Here is a 13,291-nt window from a genome sequence, read left to right on the forward strand (position 1 = left end):
GCCCTGCTCCCAAGCTCTTCTTCACAAAATCACAGAATGTTGATGCTGGAAGGGAGTTCTGGAGGTCACCTCACCCACAGCCCTGCTCAAGCAGAACCACCTGCAGCCAGGTGCCCAGGACCATGTCTAGACAGCTCTTGAATACCCTTAAGGAGGGAGACTCCACAAGCTCTCCAGCCAACCTGTGCCAGAGCTCAGTTCCCCTCAAGGTGACTTGTGTTTTCTTAAGCTTTCCAAATTAAATCTCTATTTCTACAGAAATTCTTTGCACTTTCCTCTTTTTTAAATTGAATTTGAATTGAAAGACATAAGGCAATAAGCACAAGTGAAATACGCTTGAACACAATTTTAAATTTTATTTCTTCATTGCAAAAGTGATCAAACACTAGAACAGGCTGCCCAGAGAGGATGCAGAGTGTCCATTCTTGCACTTATTCAAAACCCATCTGGAAAAGTGTTTGAGTAACCTGTTGCAATTAGACTAGACTGTTTCATTTGAAGTGACCTACAACAATCACCTAGTCCAACTGCCTGACTACTTCAGGGCTCTCCAGAAGTTAAACCATGTTATTAAGGGCATTGTCCAAATGCTTCGTAAACACTGACAAGCATGAGGCCTTGACCACCTCTCCAGGTGACTCTGAGTAGGGGACTGACCAGATGATCTTCAGGGCTCCCATTCCAACCTCAAATGGTTCTGTCTTTCTACAATATTTTCAAAGCTGGTGATGTCTTTGGCGATGGCCATCTCATCACATGGTCCCCTCCACTCCCTCTTCACTTGCTACTCATGAAACACCACCAACAGATATGCAAGGACTACTGCAACAGAATAACTTTGCAAGGACTTAATGCCTTGTTACCACCCAGTTCATAGTTTGAAGCCAACAACTATGCAGTAGTTTCAACAGGTGAACATTAAGACTCTACAATTAACAGGAACTGCAAATCTTTTCTCACCTTTTTCAGTAAAATTTTGCAAAGCTAGTCTAGTCTGGGAAACAACTAAGTATTGTTGACGTTATACTGTATATTGTTCAGAAGTATTTTTATTGTGTACATGTTAGTTTTTTAGCAAATCTGGTGACAGGAGTTATAACGGGAATAACTATGGTACAGAAAAGCACAATACAAAAATCACAACACAAGACTTCTATGCTCACTCAGTGCAGACTGGCACATGATTTCACAGCATATGCTTTAAACCAGTCATTCAAACACCTGTCTGCTGAAAAAGGAGCATCGTAAATATGTGAATTTGTGTCATACACAAGCACTCCAGCGTTCACAAGCTGTCATCATAACTGAGCAAAAAACAAGACTTGTAAAAAGGTATAGACTTGACTGTCACAAGGAGGAACTAGATAGCCAAAACTAAGCTCTTAGCCAGGACTTTTACAAACCTGAAATATTTTGAGAAATATTTCAATACTCCACTGCAATCCTTTGAAATGCTTTTTCGCTTGCTAGAAAATTCTCAAGCTTAGTTACACTAATGAGTGAGTTTTTACTTTCAGTTTTCAAACCAAAGAGAAAAAGCACATGAGTTTTAAAGAAAGCTCAAACTATTCCATGCCTCTCATTTCTTTGAAGATGCATCACTACATATTTAGTAAGCACACATTTGTCCACGATACATCACTATGGATTGATCTATACTAACATAATTGTCTAACTTTGTACATTTGTGTTGCAGCTCTTCACTTGCTACCAAAACATGCCAGGAGCATGGTTTCAGTTATGCGAAGAAACAGAACTATAATCCTGGTGTTCAATCTTCCTGGCTACCTAGATGAGTGACTGATACGTATGAGTTTACACTCAACAGCAATGGCAACAATTTAGTTCCTAAATTTTCAGTCCAGGTTAGCATTTTTTCTGCAGTATATTTTATTTGCAATACAGCTCATGATTATTTTCAGGAAATTATTATCATTTAAATGTACAAAAACATAAAAAACTGCAGAAAAGAAGTAAAAATCAAGTTCACCTTAGTGATTTCTACGTTATTTTGATTTAAATTTAGCAGAAGCAAGCCTCCAGGAACATTAGATGATTTTGGAGTACTTTGGAAATTTGTTCTACCGAATCCGTGCAAATAGCTGCGGATGGAACAGGAAACAGGCCTCAAGAAGCCCATGGTTTTAACTTTTCTTTGTTATTTACAGTCTAAATTAGGATGTCCAAATTTTACTAGCAAAACATGCATTCTTAAGCAAGCTACTATTAAATACATATGATTACTTCATATTTTAATTACAAAAAATGTGCTGTCATCAAGTTTATTTGCAGCAGATGATGCAAAAGTATATGTAGTCTCACTCACCGCTGAGGGAGAAGTCTGTCATTGGCTAGATAGCCTAGTTTATGTATCTCCTTACTGTAATCTCCATACTTGGACTGGACAGCATAAGAAGCCAGAAGAACTGCAGTTTCTGGTGGGCAGTATATTTCATCATTTAAGATCGCTTCTTTGACTTGCAGGAAGAAAAGTCTCTGAGTTATTTCCTGAATTAATTCTTCAGATACATCCTCTGGAAAAAACTTGGCCCTGAACTTAAACTGCAAAGGGTTTTCTTTCCTTACATCTTGCTGTGTTACCTGAGGTAGAGGAATAAAGAAAAAAATAAAAAGAGCGCTAAATGGTATATTAAATATAATTAACTCAATAGTAACGAACTCTTTAGCTCCTCTAAACTGAAATCCAGTGCTTCCTGACAAGCCCACTGTGGAACTCACTAAAGGTTCCCATGGCACTGAATCAAGTGCACCCATTTGGATAAATCAGACAATTTTGAAATGCTACTCAAAGGCTGTTTAAGAATTATTTGTAGACTTGTGTACATTTGTGTTTACCACAATAGAGATCTGGAAAAAGAAGTTGTAATATATATTTAAAAAAACAAACAAACAAACAAACCAGAACACTATATCCAAGGAAAATTGCAGAAAGTAACACACCATGGTTTAAAAAGGTTTCTTTAGCAAGAGCTACAGCAATTTTTTTCAATATAAGTGTGAAGCTGGATTTTTTAAAAGTCTTTGAATTACTGAACTAAATTCATGTGCTTTGCTCCTGTGCAAAACACATAAAGAAAATAATCACATTATTTTTCTCAAATGGGTAAGCCTTAGAATTGTGACTTCTGTGAAAGGATCAGATGGGATCATTTTAAGTGACTGTCCACTTCAAATTTCAACAAAAACTCATTTTTTATGTAGAATTTTCCATTTCATTTCGGTTCAGCTTTCAGGACTGATTATGACTAAAGCAAAATCATTCAGAATTACACTAATTTTACCATGAAATACAGTTATTTTTAGAAGGTATATTCAGAATAAAACAAATCTCATACATCCTAATTCCTCAAGCACTTTATTATACATTTAATTTTATGTGAACTAGTAGTCCCTCTAGACCTCCTTCAGAATGCATGAAATGGTGCATCTGTTTGTTTGACTTGTAGGAAGTATCCAAAACTACAACTACAATACAACCATTTAATCATATATGTAAGGCAGCATAAGTATTATTTTCAACATTTCAGATGTCAATTGAAGAAGTTGCTCATGTTTCATTATTGTCCATCTGATTCTGATTTACATACACAGTATTTAACTTCAACCTCACCAATAAACGACTGATTAGTTTTGCTCTTGCTGTAATAAAACCTTATTTGCACATCTGTGATTTATCAAATTTTATCTGTATTTAACACAAATATTTAAATAGTCACAAATTTGAGCTATTTATGATGACTTATTTAACAAATATTACAAGCTTAAAAAAAAAAAAAATCATCGATAACTGCCTTAGTCAAATTTGAAGAAATTAGCACACCCTTGCCACTACTGAACCACACCAGCAACTTAACTTGCTAAAGACTTTCACAGAACAATGTTTTATGTATTTTTCGCAAATGACAGCCCAAATCCTGTAGTCTCCAACCACTAGAAGTGAGCCATTAGGGTTAGCAAAACATTCATAGCACTACCACGTTTATTGCCTACGAAACAAGACAGATATGAAATTGTAGGATACAGCTTTGGTGGCTGGCAGGTTCAACTCACTGCATTTACCACAGAGGAGAAGGAAAGAGAACATAAATGCAGAGAGCGGGACCTGCTGTTAAATCCCCTGCAATTTAACCCCTAGTACTGACGTTAAAAAAGGTATTCTTGATTAAGTTGAATCCAAAAAAATCTCCTCATTCTAACCAGTGCCATTGATAACTTGACAGCTAATATTAAAATAAAGTGACCATTTAAATTCATAAATACAATTTAAAGTAAAATGGCCTGGTTCCAAACAGTTGCAAGATACAAGGTATACAGTACTGTTGGTGAAAAACGAAAAAATTATCCTACAATCCACCTATTAGATACCTAAACAGAAGTTTAGGAGTCTATTATTGATGCCTTGTTTAAGAATCTATAGCTGTATACATCCAGATCCCTGAAACTCAAAATACTCCACACACACATACACCACCAACTGAAAAACATTTACTCTATTACATTTTGCTACATGAAAACAGGACAATCATATGAATTTAAGTTTTCCTAAAGCATGCATCACCACAGTACTGGAAATACAGGAGATAGTATCTCCTCTTCAAATTAGATGTTGATGTAGCTTTGCATATTCATTTATAACTAACTGAACTTAACACAGCATTTTGTCATCTAAAGCAAATGAAAAACTACTTTTCAACTAAATTTGAAGCCAGTTATATCTCACCTACAACATTAAAGCAGCAAGCCTTATAAAAGTATTTTTCAAACTGTACACTTGGCTAAATGTTAGGGACTTATTACCTTTTTGTTTAGCTTCAGCCAGGTTGAGTAGCCTTTGCTGTCCACATACTGTAGCCCAAAAAACCAGACTTCACGAAGACCAACAGTTTTTACCACCTAAAGAATAAAGGTTCCATGATTATCAGCAATCACTACAACAGGAATTTTTTAATGGCAATTAAGCTACAGAAACCAACTCAAACTGAAATGTAATCAAGTTTTACAAGAACAACAGCAAAAATGAATTAAAATAGTAGCAAAACATCAGGTTCAGAGAAGCATTCACCTCTGTTCTCAATAAACTCAAACACCGTGTTGCCAAACTACCAACTGGATTGTGTGGTTTCCTGCATATATCAAACTCAGCACCTGAGAAACACAATGGAGCAAACAGGACCCTAATCTTTGAAAGCAGGTCTAGGAAGTACTTTGCAGACCTAGAGACAAGTCAGTCCACTTCAACAGAAGACAATCGGTGAAACTACAATAAAGAATAATACTTGTGGACAAGTATGATGTAATGAGGATGAATCACCGTCCTACACACATTTTTGAGATCTTCTAAAAGCTAATGACAGAAGAGATAAGGATGTTCTAGCTGACAGACTACACATAGATTTTCTGTAAGATTTCTGATCAGGTCCATCACCAAAAGCTACTAGATACAAAATTGCCCTTGAATAAAAGGAAGGCCTTTTTATGGATATACAACTTTGAAAGAAAAAAAAACCAAACTCTTTTCACAACAGACTTGTAGTATAATGGTTAGAGAAGTCCCCCAGGACTTCATACGTGATCTGAAAAAAAAGAGATGAAACTGATGTGACACAATCTGCTGTAGAAAGTCTTCCACAAAGATCTACGAATGAACAGTAAAAACGAAGACGAACTTCAATAATAGATGATGTTTAATGAAAACAAAATACTGTATGTAAAAGACAACAATTTTAATTATGTGAACAAAATTCTTGTCAAAAGGAAAAGGCAACAAAACTGTTATATTACTATACATGTCTATGGTATTCTCAGATCTCTCATACTACCAATGGACTTGTCGTATCAACTCAAAAAAGGATGTTGTAGCACTGCAAATGTTGAAAATAATTATCAGTGATACTGAACATTTTCTGTATAGCTAAGACAAGAACCAAGGTTACTGACAGAGAAATGAAAAAAAGAAAAATATTACATAGGTCTACAAAATTTGCATGGCATGTAGAAGGAAAACAGAATGATTATTCATTATTTCTCATAGTCTAAGAATTAAGATAATCAACAGAAGTCATTAGATAGTAAGTTCAAAGCAAACAAAAGTAAGCTCTTATACTACACAGAGTACAATTAAATTGTGGAACTATTTTATAAGTTTTTTTGCACAGTAAAAGTAAATGTGGATTCAATAAGCAATTAACCAGTCTGGCTCCAAATGATCCAGTATGGCAGTATTTACTAATGTTCTTATGTCAGACCATGCTGGCAAGTTGGTTTACTGAAGGCTGCTTTATGGTGGCATTCAGATGCATGTGAAGCAAACAGAATTTTACACACAGATCCACTTCCATTTTAAAGTAGTGCTATCGGGTTGAAAAATTAAGATTTTGACAATTAGAAAATGTCACAGGACAGCTGTGAAAACTTAGTTCTGTTGCCTTGCATACCTCCATTATTACTTAACAGTCATTCAAGCGCACCTCTTTTTCTCCTTTACCCTTTCACCTTCAGGCTCCAACGTACAAAATGGACAACGTTCATGGATCCAATCTGACTCCTTTAGTGAAGACACTTATTTTCTCTAGAATTCCTACATTATTTAATTTAGAACATAAAGAATGTTAAGAACAAGTTTATGTCACTAGTATGGTCCTGACTAACATTAAATTTGATGTCTCAACACAGAAATTTCAGACTTGCGCTTCTTTTGGCACAGACTTCCTATATGATGCTAATTAAACTACTTTTGGCTTCATCAAATGACTGAGAATGCTCTTTACTTTGCAGCAGTCCAAGTTGAGCCTTTGTACCCGATCTCACGTCAAAATACGTTGCTCTCACCTGCTAACCACAGCCCTTCAACTGAGTTGCACCTTGCACATTATTTAAATACAGACAACTTGCAGATACACATTTGCAAATCAACACTAAGAACAGCTTATCCATTTGCCTGTTTTACTTCAGACTCCACAAATAAGGAAAGAATATGGTCTATCACTGCCTCTCAGCTCAAGAGAAAAAAAAAAAACTCTGAAACTTCGTATCGAGATAATATAAGCAGTAGGATGATACGAAAAGTAAGCACAGAATGAGAAACTTAGGAGCCTGATTCTGCCTCAAATGTTCATTAAGTGGCTTCAGCCAAACATACACATAAAGATAACCTAGCAAGAATTACACTGAGTCAGTTTCTGAAAGATCATCAGAGAGGCTTCCAAGATATTTGGAAAGGGCAGTGGGATGTAACTTGAAATAACAGAGACAACCCTCCCATTGTTTCTGAATGGCAACTACAGTAAACCAGATGTACTGATGCTCAGTGCTAACACCTTATTGAAAACCAAAAAACAAGCCCCAGCAACACCACCAGTGTGTGGGTTGTTCTTCTCCTCAGAAAGTTATAGATGCTAAACTGGTTGACTAAAGGAGGACACATCCACTCTTGTCCATTCTGACAACTGACAGAAGGACTAAAAATAATGTTAAGACACCTCTGAAATAAGAGTAAGTAAAAAAAAGTGTTTGTGCAATACATACGAACTATAATGGGTTTCACAATTGAAGAGGAAAGATAAAGCCAAAGATATCAAATTCTGAATTACTGTCTGCTAGCAGATTAAGATGATGAAAACACACATGGAACGGGAAACAAATCAGTAACTCCAAAAAACACCAATTAAAAGCCTAAGAGAACCATTGATTGAAAAAAAAAAAAAAAAAAAGACAAGTTCACCAAAAAAACGTGGAAAAGCACTAAACAACAGCTAAATTCATGGAGAGGTTATTTTTCTACAAGCAATAACCAACAAGCATACTGTCATGTCCATTTCTGCATAAACCTCAAAGACCAATCCTCTCAATAACAGTGCTCTTCAATTCTTTTTCTATAGAGAAACAGCACAGTTTTTGCCTGAAAAGTTCATGCTGGTTTTGCAATACAGCTCAGCTCTTTATGTTACTCTGCGGAACTCACAAATGAATTTAAGATCAGGTTGAAAATGCTTCTCTCCTCAAACACAACTATGTTGGTTGATTTTGCTTGACCTAAACATTTTTCAATTTAAACTTCAAGAAGCTGATTATAAGAGCTGATGAGATGCCAAAAGCTGCACAGTGAACTGAGGAACAAAGTTGAACAGAGCATGAAAAAGAGTTCAGAGCTGTATCTTTGTTCTCTGTTTGTGAATGCCCCAATTTGGATGAACCTGATTACCTGGGCACAAGACGTTACACAGCAGAATGTCACCCCACCCAACACTGCATGGCAGAAGATAGTACAGGTTGGCAAAAGACAAGTAACAGTTTGAGGCTTCTGTGCCACAGAATACCAGACTTTCTACTTGATGGTGGTCTTAGTTAGACAAAAACAGGACAACCGCTTTCTTCAAGAAGTCTTTAAGAGTCATGAAGTCTCTTCCTATGTAGAGGCCTAAGATATACTGCTATTGATCTTACAGAAAGGAGGGGTTGTTAGAAGTGTTAAGTCAATCATTTCAAACAAAAAATGCAAATGAAACTGCTTTCCTTCAGAAGAAAAAGCTCAGTGTTACAAAACAATAAAAATTCTCCTCCCTTCAACTTATATACTAAGACATTTAATTGACTCTTAAACGTCAAATAAAAGTTTAGGAGTTCTTAAAGAACTCTTTCAGTGTTTTAGTTTCTCTATTTTAATACTCATCATTATATACTTTAAGCATCTGTAGTGGAATGGACAGAAACAGTTCTAACAGACAACTGTTAATATAGTTAAACTGGTTTTGAAGAGTAATTTTGAATATTTCTGCATTAACTAAATGCATACATCTTGGATCTAGCTAATAGAACATATTTATTGGTTTCTCAAGGAAAAATGAAATGACACATTGACAAGATTCTATTCTTAACATTTTCTAGAACACTCCACAACCTACGTCAAAAAATTGTTTCAAGATTCTAACGGCTAACATCACATGAAACGAATGTGAGAACCACCCTTTTTAAGAACTCACTCATTTAGCCCATTTGACTCATCTACAACAGAGATACTATCAAGTGAGAATGTGTATTCTGATGGGTTTGCAATCTATACACACATTAAAGCCATCATTTTCACTATTCCACCTAGGTGGGTTTTTTTGTTGTTTGGTTATGGCTTTGTTTGTTTGTGGGGTTTTTTGGTGTTTTTTTTTTGTTGCTGTTGTTTTAACTTAAATTTCAAACCAGATCATAGGACGACGTTACTTTTCTAACATTCAGGAAGTGGAAAAGTACCTTACAGCTTCCGTTCTTGGGGAACAAAAATATTAAATAGTGAAGGCTGTATCAATTTCTCATACACATAACTCTAACAATCATATTGCAGTTGCAAATATAATGTAACTAAACAAAAAACACCATTAATTTCGAAGTGGTTCTACATGTATGATTCAATTGAAGTCCCACTGTTAACTTGTTTCCACAAAGTTGTCTTTGAATTTAATACATTCCATGAGAAATAATGAGGAAGTTCAGACTAGCTGAGAGCATACCTTAGATAATGTAAGGAAAAACAACCTATACTTCTGCTTTCTCAAACTATGCCTTAATACACATAGTAGTTTTATGTGTTTGTACACATATAATATATACACAGAGACACATAAGTTACCTGATCAAAGAGCTGCTTGCCTGTTGTATTGGGCTGGATGGCAAATTCCAACTCTGCATCCATCGTGGTTACTCTGACATTGATCTACAGAAAATAAAGAAATATTTAAATCATACTGTAACAGCGTAATCCTTCTATATACTGCAACTAACCTGCAAGAAACAATAGATGGTAAGTAAATTCAACAATTTTAATGGTCTTGTATTCACACAGAACACAGCAGATATGAAAATGGAAAATTTGAATCTGCAAAAAAAAATCTCATTTTTATTTAGTAAAAAAGCATATTCAGGATAATATTTAACACTAAGTTCGAAGGTCAAACCAGGGAACAAAGTTCAAAATCAACTTAACGGGATAGCTAATATGACTACTGAACATGAAAGAACACTGACATTCAGCTTCTGGGCACTATCTTTCAGTGGGCTTCTCAACTATGTGCAAAAGTTTCTAGTCATACACATTATCATTCTAAGGTATTTACACTTGGCAATATAAAAAGACAAGCAGCCTCCTGCCCTGCAATTTCTAAAATTAAGAGGTTCAGCAGTCTTAAAGTATATAGGACTAGAGCTTATAGACCTCAGGACAAACTAATGGCAGATTTTTCATCAATGGAAAGAGAACTATAGAAGTTAGCCCCCTTAATAAATTCAATTCATTTACTACAAGATTGAAAAACCACTGCTCCTTAAGGAACTTCTTCATTCTCCTGAAATAGAGGACCATTTTCCAGATGACTCCTGACAGTCACTCTTTTCAGTGGTTCTAAAACAAGCAGTCAAATATTCCAGGAGGTATCAGGATGCCTACCTTACTTGGAAGTACAACAGCCTGTTCCAATTTCTCTCCAGCTAGTACACACAAAAGCATGAATTTCCACGAAACAGAAAAAAAGTACTAAATGCACTGTACTGTCTTCTCACTGTTAAAATGCTCTTCCATTCCTACTGCCAGGGTATCGCACTGTATTTATCTTCAGTGAACAGGAATATGTGTTAAGCATCACATCTACTTTGCTATAAATGCAAAAACCAGAAACAAATTCAAAGCACACGGATATATTCTAATTTTTCTCTCTCTAATATAAAATAGGGAACAGGAATAAATTAGGACTTGTATTACAGGTTCTTGCAGTACTTGATGTATGCCTGTGTAAACCATTTCCATTAACTATTTCCCTACTTTCGCCACCAGGTGGGATACTTTGAGAATTGAGAGTCTGGAAAAGTCTTCTCAAGACAGAACACAGAAGGGATATCTAAGGCGCAAAAAAGAAAAACGCATAGAAGTTAGACCCCATGCAACAGATTAAGCTTGTTCACTCCTTTCTTTAGTACCAAGGCAAACAGCTTTGGGCATGAGCTGGAGACACAGGACAAGAGTAGCGGGAGTCTGAGGACCTCTAGGTTATAGACCTGCAAACAAGGACGATAGCAGGGGGTTAGCAAACTTTTTTGTGGGTGTGCAAACACTGATAAAGAACAAGAGCTGAAGGCTTTGGAGTAAAAGATAGTAAATTTTTATTGAAAAAATAAATAAATTAGAGGGTGTGTGTCAGGAGGAGGGAAAAGAGGTGTTTTCTGTAGGTTCTCTCACTGGCCATTTTGAGAGGGGGAAAAAAAACCTCTGCTCATTCTCTAACACGAGGACTCATTTTTACCAGTAGGTCTAACTCATTTAAGTGTGGGGCCTTGCCGCTTAATTACAAGAAGTTCTTAAAAACAGTTTTTTCGATTTTAAAAGTGAAGCCTGCTTTAAGGCAGCTACAAGCAAGCAAGTTACAAGGGATACAGCTAAAATGTAACTTTATTAAATGCCAAAGCACTCTTATGTAACAGCGCCATTGCCAAAACGAGGAGCATCAAGGAAGATCTGCAAAGCACAGCAAGTTCAACTAACTGCAGCAGACTTCTTCAGAGCTGCATCAGGAACTTCTCACATAAATATCCTTGTAACAAATGTCTTCTTCTACAAATGCAAGAATTACTACCTGAAAGTCTATATCCCTCACAAGAACTAAAATACTGAAACCGTAAAGTAAGAGATGTAATAGAGGCAAACTCAGAGCCTGTAGATTGTTTGCGTCTTGATGTTACTGCCTTAAATACAAGCAGAGTGCTGTAAGAGTACACAGCTGCTGCATCTGCGACAGATACAAATAGAAATTGCGAGTACCTCATCACTTATATGCATTACAGTAACTGCTTAAGTCTTCAGCAATCTCCTTTTTCTTTGAACTTCTGTTTAACAGATCCCCCTACCACTAATTCATACTTACACTGCCAGTTCTACAAAGAAAGTTGCACATTAAATGATGGCAATACTAAAATGTTATCTTTTATGATATGAGTTATTTAAGAAGACACCTATGAAGGTAACACTACACTGGATCATTCCTTCTAAAGACATTTGAATTGACGCAGATTTATGGCATACAAATACTGAGCTTTTACAACTTCATAAAATTGTTTCACAGTCTAAGTTATTTCTGGGCATGAAAAGTAAGAAAAATACTTTTGGCAAAACCTGAGACTAATTCAAACCTTGACCACACAGCACACCCTCAACAAAAATCAAACCTCTGGTGTCAGTTGCATTGCCTCTAAAATAGAGCTAACCAGCTACATTAAGAAGAGTTATGGAGGAAGTTTCCACACGATAAATAAGGCAGGGAATTAAGAAAACACAGCCAGAGAAAGGCAGCCCAGTAAGTTCAGCAACGGACTGTCACTCATGTAATCTGTTGTTGGGTATCCAGCTACTTTGAAGCAACGCTCCTTCTGTGCCATTGGTGACAGGGGGAAATTATCTGAACCACAAATTATGAAGACAGACACTAATCTGAACGTGACTGCTGTGAACTGACTTCACCACATGAATGTGGAAACAGGAAAGAGCTCTTGCAATGGTGACAGAGAAACATCTGAAGGTTTCCTGCAGCACATGTTGGAAGGCTGCTCCTACCACAAGACCCATTTAATGCCCACTTTTCAGTCTTCCTCCCACCAGGATTACATGTCTTCCCTCAAACTCCAGAAATTACAACAAAGCACTAGATACGACTTAGACAACTACTTCAGATGCTCAGTCGTGAGGCAAATCCTGTTCTACTGTGCACGGGATCAGGGTAAGAGCTGCAACAAGTTTCACTTGGTATATTCATGTGTAATTTTGACTGAAGTCAGATTAGATGCCTTCAAATTACCCTACTCTGGTAAACGAATAAAGAAACTCTCTAGATGGTTCTGCAATTCATAGGAGTACACCTGAACAAACAACTTTTTTTTTTCTTTTTAAGGTTTGAAAAGCGGCTGTAAGCAAACTTTATTTTTGGTGCCACTATTTATGTCACTTATTGCTGACAGAGATCTCTATGCAAATACTAAATACTAAAATATCATGGTGGTCATGTCAGAGAAATACTTAAAAATACTATTGTGGGCTTAGTAACTGGGTAACATGGACTTTGTGAATCCTCTGGCAAGGTCCATTGGCAAGATTCTGCCCTCTGTCTCACCAGATCAGGCAATGTCAGACCTGAACGGCAGCTCTGCAATGACAGACAGAATTGATACCCAGCAATAGAGCATTCCTAGACAAGTGCTCTGACATCCCGCACCAGAAATAGGTTAGGCCACTGTGACGTGAACA

At 36.5% G+C, this 13,291-nt stretch overlaps 1 protein-coding gene across 1 annotated transcript in view; it reads right to left on the reverse strand.

Moving 5' to 3' along the window:
• The window catches only part of RDX (radixin), a 40,454-nt gene that overhangs the window by 13,004 nt on the left and 14,159 nt on the right, over positions 1–13,291 (reverse strand). Inside the window, exons 3-5 of the mRNA XM_065831376.2 lie at positions 9,638–9,721; positions 4,819–4,914; positions 2,327–2,601 (exon numbers count right to left, since the gene is read on the reverse strand). Of these exons, the coding sequence (XP_065687448.1) occupies positions 2,327–2,601; positions 4,819–4,914; positions 9,638–9,721 (455 nt within the window). The remainder of the gene's footprint in view (positions 1–2,326; positions 2,602–4,818; positions 4,915–9,637; positions 9,722–13,291) is intronic.

This window comes from Patagioenas fasciata, chromosome 1 (genome assembly GCF_037038585.1).
Source record: "Patagioenas fasciata isolate bPatFas1 chromosome 1, bPatFas1.hap1, whole genome shotgun sequence".
Lineage (NCBI taxonomy): Eukaryota > Metazoa > Chordata > Aves > Columbiformes > Columbidae > Patagioenas > Patagioenas fasciata.